General features: G+C 43.2%; 1 protein-coding gene across 1 annotated transcript; it reads right to left on the reverse strand.

Moving 5' to 3' along the window:
* Window positions 1-352: 352 nt before the first annotated feature.
* On the reverse strand, window positions 353-7886 carry ATP5PO (ATP synthase peripheral stalk subunit OSCP). Its single transcript, XM_020892654.2, has 7 exons — window positions 7779-7886; window positions 6360-6410; window positions 5293-5403; window positions 2988-3117; window positions 2191-2303; window positions 861-947; window positions 353-532 (listed from the first exon to the last, which is right to left on the reverse strand). The coding sequence occupies exons 1-7, from the start codon at window positions 7812-7814 to the stop codon at window positions 419-421; spliced, it is 642 nt and encodes a 213-aa protein (XP_020748313.1). The 5' UTR covers window positions 7815-7886; the 3' UTR covers window positions 353-418.
* Window positions 7887-13529: the final 5643 nt, after the last annotated feature.

Here is a 13529-nt window from a genome sequence, read left to right on the forward strand (position 1 = left end):
GGAGCAGGGCCGGCGTGTGACCAGCGTGGGCTGAGGCCACTTCCAGCTCTGACTCGATGAAGCCAACAGCTGAAAAACTCGAGATGATGACCTTAACTTCACCTGCAGGCTCAGCCCCGGCCCAGGCTCTGGACTCAAGAGGCAAAGGAATGAAGTAAGATACGTGAAGTATTTAACAGTGCCTGCTATGAAGGCTATTTTTCCTAAGGGATATATAAGCTTCCAATTTCTAAGAATAATCGACAAAAACTACATTTCAAAGGGCATTTTAACCTTTAAGGGGATCCTGAAAGAAAGATACAAAAAATAAGCCTCCCTGTATTTCCACTTTAAAGACAGTAAACACAGTACATCCTGTTCAGGAAGCACTTTACTGTTGCTCCACGTTTAAGAATTCTCACTTAGAAAATCAACACTTTTACAGAATCTCCCGCATTGCTCTGCTCAGCTTCTGAATCTTTGTTTTTGCAGACATATCAACGTATTTCTCTCCAATACGGACAATCATTCCACCCATGATTGACGGGTCAATCTAGAAAAGAAAATAGGTTGGAAATGTGAAAATACTCTGACATTTCATTAATGAAAAAGCAAGATTAAAAAAGTGCTCTGAAAAGTCTATGTGCTATGGAATTGTAACATGTAATAATTACATCTGGAAAAAGAAGTCAAATTGTGAATGGAGTCAGTAATCATCTATGTTGAAAATAAACAAAAAGGTTCTACTATAGGCAAAGTTTTACATAATCAGATCTTTTTTTTTTTTTTTTTACATAATCAGATCTTACTTTCCACTTTCTATAGCCATTTTAAGTGCCAAACAACCTGAGGAAATGTACTGTACACAATTAAAAACCTACCTTAACTTCCAATTTCAAAACCTGGCCTTTACTTAGGAAGCTCTTCAGGACTGTCTTCAATTCAGTAAGACTGGCTTCATCTAAAGGCTAAAAAAGGACAAAACACCCTTAAATTCAGATAAAAGTAAAACAAAGACACTACAGTAGGAGGAGAGAAAAATCTCCCTCTGGGAACATTTCACTGAGACAGGCCGTGTGAACTCCTGTGTTCAGTTATCTGGGACCCATTCTGGACTCGCACCCCAGGAGTCACCCATCAATGCTGGTCTCAGGGCCTGCGAAGGCCTGCCTCACAAGAGCACCATGGGTTATGCTCTTTTGGAGAGTTAGAGTCTCTTAAGCACTAGAAACACTCATCTAGGTAATAGGTAAGGTCAGGTGCTGCATACCCCAAGTAGCTCAACCATGCTCAGCAGATAAATAAGCCCCACAGACTGTTCTCCTACAATGAACTACAGTGCAAACAATACAATGGAAATAAATGTATTCCACTGTACACTGGACAACAATGAACGTAACTCCAGGGAGGCAGTGCCACTTAAGGAACATGGACTACTGGGAGGTAGGACTGTGATTCAAATTCCAGCTCCACCTCCTGTGACCTCCAGCAGGCAACTACTTTCCCTGGGCTTCGGTTTCCTCACTAGTAAAATGAGGGTAACAACACTTCTGCTTCACGCAGACCTTTGATATTAAGTAAAGTAATTATAAAGTGTCCAGCATGTTGTGTTTCAATAAACGGTGACTATTATTATATTCCACTTCAGCAAGTCTGTAAGACCAACAGGGCCCATTTGCCTTATACTCTCTGCTTCATCATCACAAAAGATTAACAGATTACATTTCAGTAAACTACTTAGCATGATGTTTAAAAAATAATTGAAACCTGTACTGGACTATAAACCAGTACTTCCTGACACATTTTAACCCAACCTACAGTCTTTACAAATAACCGCTGATGAGGGAAGCACCAGGGAGACATCTGCTGGGCCTTGCAAAGCAGAGATTCACAGAAGTGAAGTGAAGCTGCTCAGTTGTGTCCGATTCTTTGCGACCCCAGGGACTGTAGCCTACCAGGCTCCTCTGTCCACTGATTTTCCAGGCAAGAGTCCTGGAGTGGGTTGCCATGTTCACAGAAGCTGGTATAAATGAAGAGAGCTCCCAACTGACAAGTCAGTTCAGTTCAGTTGCTCAGCTGTGTCCGACGCTTTGCGGCCCCATGGACTGCAGCATGCCAGGCTCCCCCCGATTTCTTGATTTTAGCTTTTTTCTTTTTGTTGTACAAAATGGAAAGTCAAGACAAATGCAGTGGCAACAGCTCAGTACTCACAGATGCAGTGGTAACCGTGCATGGGACTTCTCCACGGTGGACACTCATCATGGTAGAAAATGCGGAAATTACCGCAGGGGCGTTATTCAAACGACCATTCTCAGCAAGCAAATCTGGGAAAGCGAACATGTTTCACTTAAATCATATTCGTGAAGCAGCATATTCACCTCAAACGCAAACTGATGTGGCCTTAAAATACGATATTCTTGTCACTTAACAATGTGGATGGAGAAGCTGCAACCTGTTATCTAAAAACAACATTCAGTTTTTTAAAAAAAGACTGAACCAACAAGGACTTAAAATTTGTAAAGGGGTGTGTGTGTTAAAAGAATCTGCAATAGATTTCTTTATCACAGCTTGAAATCTGATTTTCAGGTTTATGCCATCACAAATCCCCAAATTAACACACTATCTTATATTCACTACACATTTTCTTTGGATTCTGAGTGATCAAGGGATTTTAAAAACAATTCAAATGTACAAAAGCATGCAAATGTCTTTAAGGACAGAGACACAGCCTGGCTATAAACCACTTTCTTGGTAGGAATCCCACTGGCCTCCTCCAAGGGATGAAACTGTGCATTGAGACATGCCTGCATCTTAATATTCTTCAGACAGTGCTCCTCAAACTATATGTGCAAGCAACTCACTCGGGGAGCGAGTGAAGATGCAGATTCTGATTTAGCAGGTTGGGGTAAGGCTGAGATTCTACACTGCCAAAGGCTGGTGTTCCTTGTCCAGGGATCACAGTTTCAAGAGCAGAATTTTCAGAGACTTCACTAAGAGCTAATACTTACTGATCAGGTTGGACGTGAGAGGAGAGAACTTCTCTTTTGCTGTCATGTCATTCAGGCTTTTCACTTTAACAGAACGCTTTATATAGGGATTCATAAGAGAAGCAGCCATTTTGGGTTCCTTCAAAATTTGCTAAAAGGATCAAAAAGATAATTTCTTAGACTCTTTAGAACATAAATGATCCCAGCTGCTGTACACACACTTTCTGATGAATCATGTATTTCACGAATAAAATTAGAAACGTTATGTCAAATAAATTTTTGCCTTTAAGAATGCACCACACACAGATGATTTTACACAGGATACAGTATTTCGTGAAAATATTTAAGACCATTCTAATGAAGTTTATTTTTGCTTTTCAGGAGAGATTATTTTTAAAAAACTAAGCAGCCATGAGACTCAACCTGTGGCATATTGCGATTTATCTACTATGAGTATTACTCTGGTTTTTCCCCTGCTAAGAGGATGCCAGTGATGCTCACACACAACACAGTCCTTACTAGACGCACTGAGCACGGGTCTCGGCTGTTCCCTCGGAGGGGCCTCTCCCTCCAAGGCTGATCCTGCCGCTCAGAGATCGGGAAAACCAACCCAGTGCTGGGTGGGAACTCTGGTGCTTCCAGGGCAGTTGGGCCTGGGAGGAGAAACGGCCAAAAAAATCAGAGTGCCACGACCACAAGAGAGACGACTCTGTCTCCACAACCACAAGAGAGACAACTCTGTCTCTGTCATATTACATCACAAACGTCAGGTCGGTGACCACGGGCTGCTTCTAGCACTCTGCTCCCCTCAGCGTCAGGCCAGAACTCCAGCAAACCAACTGCGGTTTCCATGTGAGCATCTCTTGGTCACACACCTCCACTAACCTTTCCATCAACCCCTCTCCTGGGCTCCGGACAATCTCTGCCTCTGATCCTAGCTATGTGCCTACATTGCTGTCTAATGTTAAAACTTCAACTCGAGTGACCCCCCCTCCCCCAAAAACAAGGTTTTCCCATACAAACTGCTGGCTCATACAAACGACAAGCATTCTGGAGTTGGAGCTACCCCGGTTTCACGTCTCTGTTTCTGCTGCATCATCCAGGACTGTTAGCGACACTGCGGCAGCTTCACGTTTTCCTCTTGGTGCCGAGAAATGGCTGACTTTGTTTCATAAAGAGTCTTAACACTGCCTCCTTTGTATGTCTCCACAGCATAACAGACTTCAGTTTTAATTAAACCCCACTCCAAGGCCCACAGGCCAGGCACTGTCTCCCCTGTGAACACGGGTTTACGATGGGTGTGTGCGACAGGAGTGGGTGGGAACCATCACCCCCCAAAGCCTGCGCGACCCTGACGGCTCCAGCTACACCAGCCCACAGGTGTCTCCCAGTCAGGCGGCTGGGTCTGTGAGCATCCTAACAGCTGATGCTACCAACGAAGAACAAGCACACTGGATAACTGGACAGGGGGGGGGGGGGGGGGGGAGAGATACAGAGCTAAAGTTACTGTCCATTAGGACAAAAGCTCAAAATGAAAAAATCCACAGAACGTTTAAGTATGGTTCTATACAGCTAGTCCGCGAAGGTTTTCCTCCTTCTAAGATTAAAAATGCACAAACAAACAAAAACAAACTTGAGGTGGTGACTAGAAAGTAAAAGGAGAAGGGGAAGCAACAAGACCTGGAGCAACTGGTTAACTACAGACGACTCTTTATGCCGCACTGCAGGCTTCTGTGAATGCAGTTCACGTACTCCTCATGTTTAAAAAAAAATCAACTTCCCCTGCAGTCTCCCGGTCTTCCTTCATCAGCTCTCTGTTACCGTCCTGCAGCTCAGGCACCTCCACTAATGTGCTATCCAGTGGGCTCTGCTCACCTTCCCTCACATCTTGGGAATAAAATAACAACTGACACTGAGGAAGAGACTTCAAAAGGAAGATAAATTCCCAGTAAAACAAGATCATAATATATCCTGAAGCCTATTTTGGAAATACTGAGAAATACAAGCATAAATTCTCAAGGTAATTTTTAACCCTCCCTTGAAATGGCAGCTGTTTCTTAAATTTAGATTTTTTATTTCTTCTCTTGAGCCCCAAATCTCAGTTCCTAACATTAATATTCTTACATGTACCTATTATAAATAGGTTGAGAACAATTTTACCCAGTACTATCACTATCAACATGATTACAGGAAATGTTTTCTTCTTTTCCTTTTTTTGCAATTCTTCTTCTCTTAGGATATACTTCATTAAGGATGCACAGTCAAAGATCAAAGGAAAAAATATACAATGAGAACTTAACAAGTAATGAACAGGAAAGCTACTTACTCCTACTCTCAATAATTCCTTTTCTACTTGCTCCAGTTTATTCTGTTTAGATGCAGCAGAATAAAGAGCTGTGGCATAGCGACCTTCGATGCCATATATCTGAACAGGTGGCTTTAAGAAAAAAATGGTGGAGTAGGGGAAGAAAAAAGGAAAATCAGTTAAGACAATATCATGGTATCAAGAGCAGAAATATTTATAATTTTAAAATTATTATAAAATGCTACCCTGAATGACAATTCTCAAACAAATAAGGGATGTTTCCTTGGCCATGTCACTCCATCTATGAGCTTTCAATTCCTCTTCTTAAAATGAGGGGCTTAGAAAACACGGTGTCTAAAGTCCCTTTCTATTCTACAGATAATGCAACTGTGCTAACTTTGAAATAAACTTAGGATTCCTTTGAATTCAGTAACTCCATAGTTCTAAATTTAGGAGGTATTAAACACTGATAGAAGGCAGTTTTGAATATGTTAAAGCCAGAAAAACAGGTGTTTATGAAACATATACAAGCATAATTTTACACACTTCATAGCAATACTGTAAATTTCCCTTACAGAGTATCTCCATAAATGTTCAGTTTAATGGAGCCTTTTAGCAATTTACTAAGTGCCTGATGCTTGAATTATTTTTTACAGTGAACCACACACAGGCTTTTTAAACCACATTATCATCAATGTATGAATACATATGCTTAGTGGTACTGTGTGATTGTACTGGAAAAGCTTAGGTTTTTAATGAACAAGATTTAGTTTCTGTCCAGTTCAAAGACTTAAGCTGAATAAGCCCTCCTTCTTTTGTAAAATGGGAAGACCGGTTACCTTCCATCACTGTTACTGTGTTTTAAGAAATTCTCCCAACTTAAAGGCTTTTTTGTGGGCCTGTTCCATGGCAGGCATTCAACACTATTCTGTTCCCTAGGCCCCCAACTCCCCAGCATATCTGGGGAACAACAAATCATGCAGAAAGATTTAAATGTTAACTGTACAAAATCCATGCCTAAGTGTATTGTTGTCTGAAACCACATACATTTATTTGCTTTACAATTACAGAAAAATAAGCTGACATACCCTCACAAGCTTGGCAAACGGCCTGACCACAGATGTACTGAAGCATCGCACCTTTAACACAAAACGAGACAGACTGAATGAGATTATTGATAGTAAAAAAATAGTAAATGATTCACTTCTTATGTTTCCTTATATCATCACATAGATTATATGAAGCTGAGCTGCTCTTCATCACCTAGGAGTAAATTTCCCCACTGAAGAGTCATTCCACGCTGCGTGGGAAAACTGCCTTCCCACTATGAGGCTAGCACACGCGTATGGGAGAGGAAACACTAAATTTGAGAAAATGTTTAGTTGCTTAGTTGTGTGTGACTCTTCTGCGACCCCATGGATTGTAGCCCACCAGGTTGCTCTGTCCCTGGGATATCCATCCACCCCTTCGAGAATATTGGAGTAGGTAGCCATTCCCTTTTCCAGGGGATCTTCCCCACCCAGGGATGGAACCCATGTCTCCTGCACTGGCAGGTGGGTTCTTTACCACTGAGCAACCAGGCGAACCCAAGTTTCAGGACGTAAGTCTTAAAAAAAAAAAAAAAATTGACAACATTTTCAGCATTTATGTTACCACCGTGGAGCATGATTCCAGTAAGTGGGATGATTCCAGGCATTATCTGCGAGAGAGGTACCTTCTTAAGATTCCAAAAGCTATCTGAAGATAAAGATGAATTCTCTGGCTACCCCAGCAGTCTTATGTGAGAACAGGCCCCAGTATCTTGCCTACCAAGGTACTAACCTTGATATTGCTGAAATGGTGTCTAGTCTATCAAGGGTTGGAATCTAGAGTTTAAAAAGTACCCGCAAGGGTATAGGTCACCTTCAAATAATTCCAGAGTGTACTATATGGCTGAGAGGGTTAAAAGACTTCATATAACACTTACGGAAAACTTACGGAAGCTGCAAGGTATTATGATATATATAAAGCATCATATAACATAAAAAGCACAAGTTTTCCTGTGACTCTGTGGGTTCGAATCTCAGTTCTACCACTTGCTCAGTCAAAAACGAGTCATTTAAACTTTCCAGTCTCATTTTCTTAATAAAAATGTGAAACATGTTTTGCAAACATTCTTTAGTATATTACAGTTGACCCAGAAATACTAGTAGTAGCTTAATCACAACGACAAAGATAGACACCCCCTTCTCCTGGGTCTCTCAACCAGCTGCTTCCCGGGGCTGTGCTCGGAGGACGCCAAGGTCAGAAACGAGCGCCCAGCGTCCACTGTGTCCCGCGCGCATCCCGGGGAAAGGGGGATGGGGGGAAAACAGGGCCGCCCCGCGTCGCCCCCTCTCCCGGCCGCACGACCTTAAACGGCCGCTACACTCCCCAGGTGTGGCCTGGGACTGTGGGACTTGGGGGTTCAGTGCTGGTCACTCCAGGAGGGCTCTTCCCGCTGGCTTTCAGGACCTCCGTCTTCTCACCTGCTGGGACAGCCCGGACACTGCTGGCGCAGCCATCTTCTCCTGGCGGCTGTAGGTCAAACCCAAGTCGGCGAGAGAGACCGAGAGCGCAGGCGTGCGTCAGCGTAGCCGCTCGGCCTGCTGGGAAATGTAGGCGTACGTCGTCAGGCCGCATGCGCGGGTTCCCTCAGGCTGGGAGTTGTAGTCCTCAGAAGCGAGTGGGCCTCAGAGCTGGTGGGGGTGGGGGCTAGAGGGCTCGGATAGCTCCTGGAAATTAGATTGTTGAGTTACTTAGTGGCCCTTAGTGTAGAATAGAGTTATTGCACCTAGTTTTAAGTTTCCATTTAGATAAGTAGGGTGGCATTTGTTCTATTTCACATTCATCACTAGCATATTTACTCTTTCTTGCTAACACGCCAAAGTGTGTATCAAGCGCAGGTCCTTGCACTCTTTGTGTGCATGCTGTATACGCAGCTTTGCAGCTCCAGCGGCGGACCCTACACGCCTAGTACTTGGACCGTGACTGCTCCTGCAGACCGCGATCCCCCGTCCACCCCATCTTTTCTGAGTACAACATTGACCCCCTTTGGTTTGTGCGGACGCGTGAGGTTCTGATGATTAAATACTTCCTTCTGGGTAGGGCACAATAATTAGCTGAGAAGCAGACCTAAAAATAGAACTGGTGTTTGAGTAAAGTGTGACATTGAAACTGAGAACCCAACACTAGCTTTAGCTGGTTTCTCTGCATTCATAAAAACAACCTATTTTCAATCCATTTTCCCCATAAATAGAACACTAATTTTTAAAATTTATTTTAAAAATTAATTAATGTATTTTATTTGTAGGCTAATTACAATACTGTGGTGGTTTTGCCCTACATTGACATGAATCAGCCATAGGTGTACATATGTCCCCCATCCCGAGCCCCTCCTACTAGCTCCCTCCCCATCCCATCCCTCTGGATTGTCCCAGTGCACTGCCTTTGAGTGCCCTGTTTCATGCATCGAACTTGGACTGATCATTTTTCTCTTCTGTAAGGAGGAGAGTTTGCAGTTGGAGCGTGATTGGAGTTTCCGGGTTGCAGTAATGGGGCCCTATGGTCAATTAAGGTGTTTTTCTGCTCAGTTCTACTATAATTATTATAATATATTATATATAACATAATATATATTACATATTATAATTATATAATTATTAAGTCATTAATTTACATTAAAAGTCATTAATTTTAATGATGAGTGCAGTTTTCTCATCATTACAAAAAACTTGTTAAAATGCAGAAAAGTGGAAGGAATGTAATTGCCCCTTTTGGACCACCTGAGGGCAGCCATTGTCAATATTTTAGTTTGTTGTCTCCCATTATTTTTTCAGAGAGTAGCCTGAACTGCCCAGGCTTGAATCCCAGTCCTTTCATTGACCTTGGCCCAATTATATAATTTCTCTGTGTTTCAGTGTTGTTATCTATGAGTATTACAATAACACCTATCTTACAGGCTGTTAGGAAAAATGAACAAGATATAGAACAATTTTCTGACCGACTAGCACTCAAAAATGCTCTTTCTTTTGCTCTTGTTTTTATCGCATATACGGACTCACAATCTGTATAATTTAGTATCTTGCCTTTTTCCTTAATACAAGAAAAAAGTGGACTAAATTATATATAATTCATAAATACATGCTTCCAGCATGATATAATTGTATTTCTTAGTTATAAGATTTTCATAAACATAATTTCAATGTGCAGAGTCACCCATCAAGTGGATATTCTGTGATGTAATCATTCAATAACTTTTGAACATAATTCAGATGGTTGCCTTTTCTCCCCTCTTTTTAAACAGTACTTCATCTCCTGAGCATCTTTGGACACAAAGTTTTTTTTTTTCTCTTCATACTTAGGATAACTTCCAAGTAGATTTCCAGAGATGGTACAACTTGGTGAGAGGGTATGAACACTTTAAAAGTCTTCGATGAGGGAATTTCCTGGTGGTCCAATGGCTAGGACTCTGCACTCTTGATGCAAAGGTCCTGGATTTGATCAAGGTACTAGATCCCATGTGCAGCAGCTAAGAGTTCGAATGCCTCAACTAGTCCTCCAGGCCAAAGATCCTGCATGCTTCAACTAAGACCTGATGCATCCAAATCAGTAAGTAAGTAAATAAAAAGTCTTTGATGAATGAGGGCATGCTCTTTTCCAAAACTTTTAACCACTTTATACTTTCAGTGCTGCTGCTAAGTCGCTTCAGTCGTGTCTGACTCTGTGCAACCCCGTAGACGGCAGCCCACCAGGCTCACCCGTCCCTGGGATTCTCCAGGCAAGAATACTGGAGTGGGTTGCCATTTCCTCCTCCAATGCGCTTTCACCAGCAGTGCATAAAAGCCCTTGTTTTACTTCCCTCTGCAAATTCTTCTGGGAGGCTGTTTTCAAATAAGTCTAAGGGAAGGTGTATTCATTATGCAGAATGTTTTATCGAGCACCTATGACTCAGTGGTAAAGAATCTGCCTGCTCAGGCAGGAGACACGAGTTTGATTCCCAAGTCAGGAAAATCCCCTGCAGAAGGAAATGGCAATCCACTGCAGTATTCTTGCTGAAGAATCCATGGACAGAGGAGCCCGGTGGGCTACATCCATGTGGTCACAAAGAGTCGGACACGACTGAGAGACTCAACAACAGTAGCAACATTAAGTGCAGGCAGCTCTTCTATGCCTGGAGGCTCAGCAGGGTGAAGGACAAAGCGTTTGCCTTCACAGCTCTTCTGTTCGACCTGGAACCAAACCCCAAGCCCATGTTTTCTAATGTGTGGGTCTTATTAGATGTACTTCAGGTCAAAAGTTCTGGGGCTAACTATATTTGGAAAACTCTAAATTATGGCATTGGTAATTAATTATAAGTAAGCTATAAGGTTGCATAGCAACAGGGAGATTCCCTCTGTCTCCTTTGCATTTATCCCCATCTCACTTCAGCCCTTTGCATGTTGCTAAAATAGTAGTTTGTGGTCATTTGAATTTAAGAGTTTATCAAGTGGCTGCACGTGTATGGTTTCATTTTTATTTTGAGATTCAGGATAACTCTAAGATAAAGGGAGTCTGGTACCCCTCCCCTACTTTATATGTGCTGAAACTTTCTGGATCATGTTTAGGCAGCTCGTCTAGGAAATGGCAGCTCTGGCTCTCAGGATGTACTTCTCGGCATTGGATTTTTTTTTTTTTTTTTTTGGCCATGTGAAGCATGTGGAATCTTAGTTCCCCAATCAGAGATCGAACCCACGCCCCCAGCATTGGAAGCTCAGAGTCCCAACCACTGGACCGCCAGGGAAGTCCCAGTCTCGGCATGGGATTTTGATGCCAGTGTTTGCTGCTTCCATCTTGGTGATGTGGACAAGTGGAGAAACACAGAAAGAGCTCTGAACCTGACGCCTCTGCAGTCAAACCGCCCCATGCTGCTCTTAGATTCCTCGGCGTCTGCTGAATTCTCACAGCAGGCAAAACCCAGCAAAGCCCAGGGCCTGAAAGCAAATTCCATGCCTGCTAAATCGCTTCAGTCGTGTCCGATGCTTTGTGACCCTATGGACTGTAGCCCACCAGACTTCTCTGTCCATGGAATTCTCCAGGCAAGAATACTGGAGGGAGTTGCCATGCCCTCCTCCACGGGATCCTCCCAACCGAGAGATCAAACTCTCTTACATCTTCTCTTACATCTCCTGCATTGGCAGGCAGGTTCTTTACCACTAGCACCACCTGGGAAGCCCCCACCAGGTACCACCTGACAGCAATTTCCCAACTGTGGCACTGTCAGACCTTCTTCTAGGCAAGAGGAGAGAATCTGAAAGAAGAAAAGAATTTTGTCCCATAGAAGAAGGGAAACAACTTAGCACTTTACTTTTCGGCTGCTTTCCTCCTGTACAGACTTAAATTTAAGATAGTTATTTTAACAACTGAGGCTGATGGAGTTAAAGCGACTTGCCGAAGGTCACAGTCCAGGGCTCTAGTGGTAGTGGAACCCAGACTTCAAATCTCGGCTTTTTTGTTTCATGCTGACTTTCAATTCAAAACAAATATTTCTCACCATTTTATTTTCTCTGCAAAGGCACCATATGCTGGCATGAAAGACAGCAGCATGGTGTCACGAGACCCTCAATTGCACATGTGTAAAAAAAAAATGAAGGGATTTTTTTTCCCCCTCGACCCAAGAAAGAACCTTCTAAAACTCAGAAATCTGGATGAAGGTTAACGGGCAACACGTTCACTGCGCTCAGTTTAAAATGACAAAAAATTGGAAACAAATGTCTGAGCATAGGAGAATGGTTTTTAAAATGGAACATTGTACAACCATTACCATGAGATTTTCAAAAAGTATTTAGTGGCATAGAAACATATTTAATAACACCGAGGGAAAAATTCCAAACTACATTCTCTGTTTTTTCTATAATGAACATGTGTTGCTATCATAATCAGAATGAAAAAAGAGGGGGGAATGCCACGATCCTACCCCTTAACGATTTGCCCCATGAAGGAGAGACCCATCCACTCTAGTTTCTGACAACGCTCAGCTTCTGACCTGTAGGGTGACATTCAAGTTGATGAGTTCCACAAAGGACCAGGCTCCAAAGTTAGACCAAAGGATTTCTAAGTTTTCATCCCCAGGTGAACTTCAACTAGACTCCCCCAGCCCAGGGAACATGTTCTTCAGCTTTGCACAATGTATCTAAGGATGGTATCTTCAGAGCAAAGTGTGTTAAGATTGTCCCCATGCATTTTGTTGCACTGAAAGAACCTAGGAAATGTTTGCATTGTTCGGATATTTATCTTGGACTGAACTTCGCATCAGTTTTCTCTTTCTCTTAGCTCTTTTCCTGTCCGAGTTTATTTTGAGAACTGTACATGGATCCTTTACAGCAGACCAGAGCCACTTGCTGTCTTGGGGACCCAGGTTGGCAGCCCTGATTTAGAACTCCATATGTAGCTTGTTTTTCCACTTAAACCTTGAGAATGGGAACATGCCTCTGGCAGCTCTCCACGCATGTCTGTGGCGTTAAAGGGGGTCTGAGAGGAGTCCTGCCAATTCGCAGAGGTCCCTGGGCTTGGGTTTGGGCAAGAAAAAGTGTTACAGAAAATGGACAGTGGGTCCCCAGGTGCTGCGACCATATGATTTTAAACTTATTATCCTTGGGACCTGATGCATCTACTACAGAAGAAATGAGGTGGGAGGGAGGCTCAGGATGGGGAACACATGTACACCCATGGCTGACTCATGTGGATGTATGGCAAAAACCGTAAAAACAAACAAACAAACATAAATATGGCTTGGTGGTATTTTCGAGTCTTTGGAGAGGGTTGCTTTGGGTGGGTCTGCAGCACACAACAGGGGTCCGAACGGTGACTGAGGGAGAACCAGGTACTGCGAGAAGCGGTCCCCCTCCCGGGCCACAGGCATCTTCCCCTGGGCCTCTCCGGCCCCGCGGTTGGTTGCGCCTATCTTGAAGCATCACCTACTTGGCGCTCAAGGTCACGGGCGATGCTTGGCCTGATCTAGGTTTCCGAGGCATCATCTTGACACTGGGAGGCGCCATCTCCTCATGTTGTCAATTCCGCCTCTGGCCTTGGCATCACTTTCTTTCTAGAGCTTTCGCCATTCAAACCTCCGTGTCACTGCTCACACAAGCAAACATGAATCAGAGTATTATGCGATTGACTCACGAACTGACTTCTGAGAGATGCTCTAATCTGGGCTCCTTGTGTTTCGGGGCTTAGACAGGTACAGTTTCTTGTTCTTG

Source organism: Odocoileus virginianus, chromosome 25, assembly GCF_023699985.2.
Source record: "Odocoileus virginianus isolate 20LAN1187 ecotype Illinois chromosome 25, Ovbor_1.2, whole genome shotgun sequence".
Taxonomy (NCBI): domain Eukaryota; kingdom Metazoa; phylum Chordata; class Mammalia; order Artiodactyla; family Cervidae; genus Odocoileus; species Odocoileus virginianus.

Coding starts and splice junctions, on each gene's coding strand:
- ATP5PO (XM_020892654.2), bottom strand. CDS start 7,814: ATGGCTGCGCCAGCAGTGTCCGGGCTGTCCCAGCAG. Junction 5,404..6,359: donor CGTTTGCCAAGCTTGTGAGG/GTATGTCAGCTT, acceptor TTTTTCTTAAAG/CCACCTGTTCAGATATATGG. Junction 533..860: donor TTTTGAAATTGGAAGTTAAG/GTAGGTTTTTAA, acceptor TTTCTTTTCTAG/ATTGACCCGTCAATCATGGG.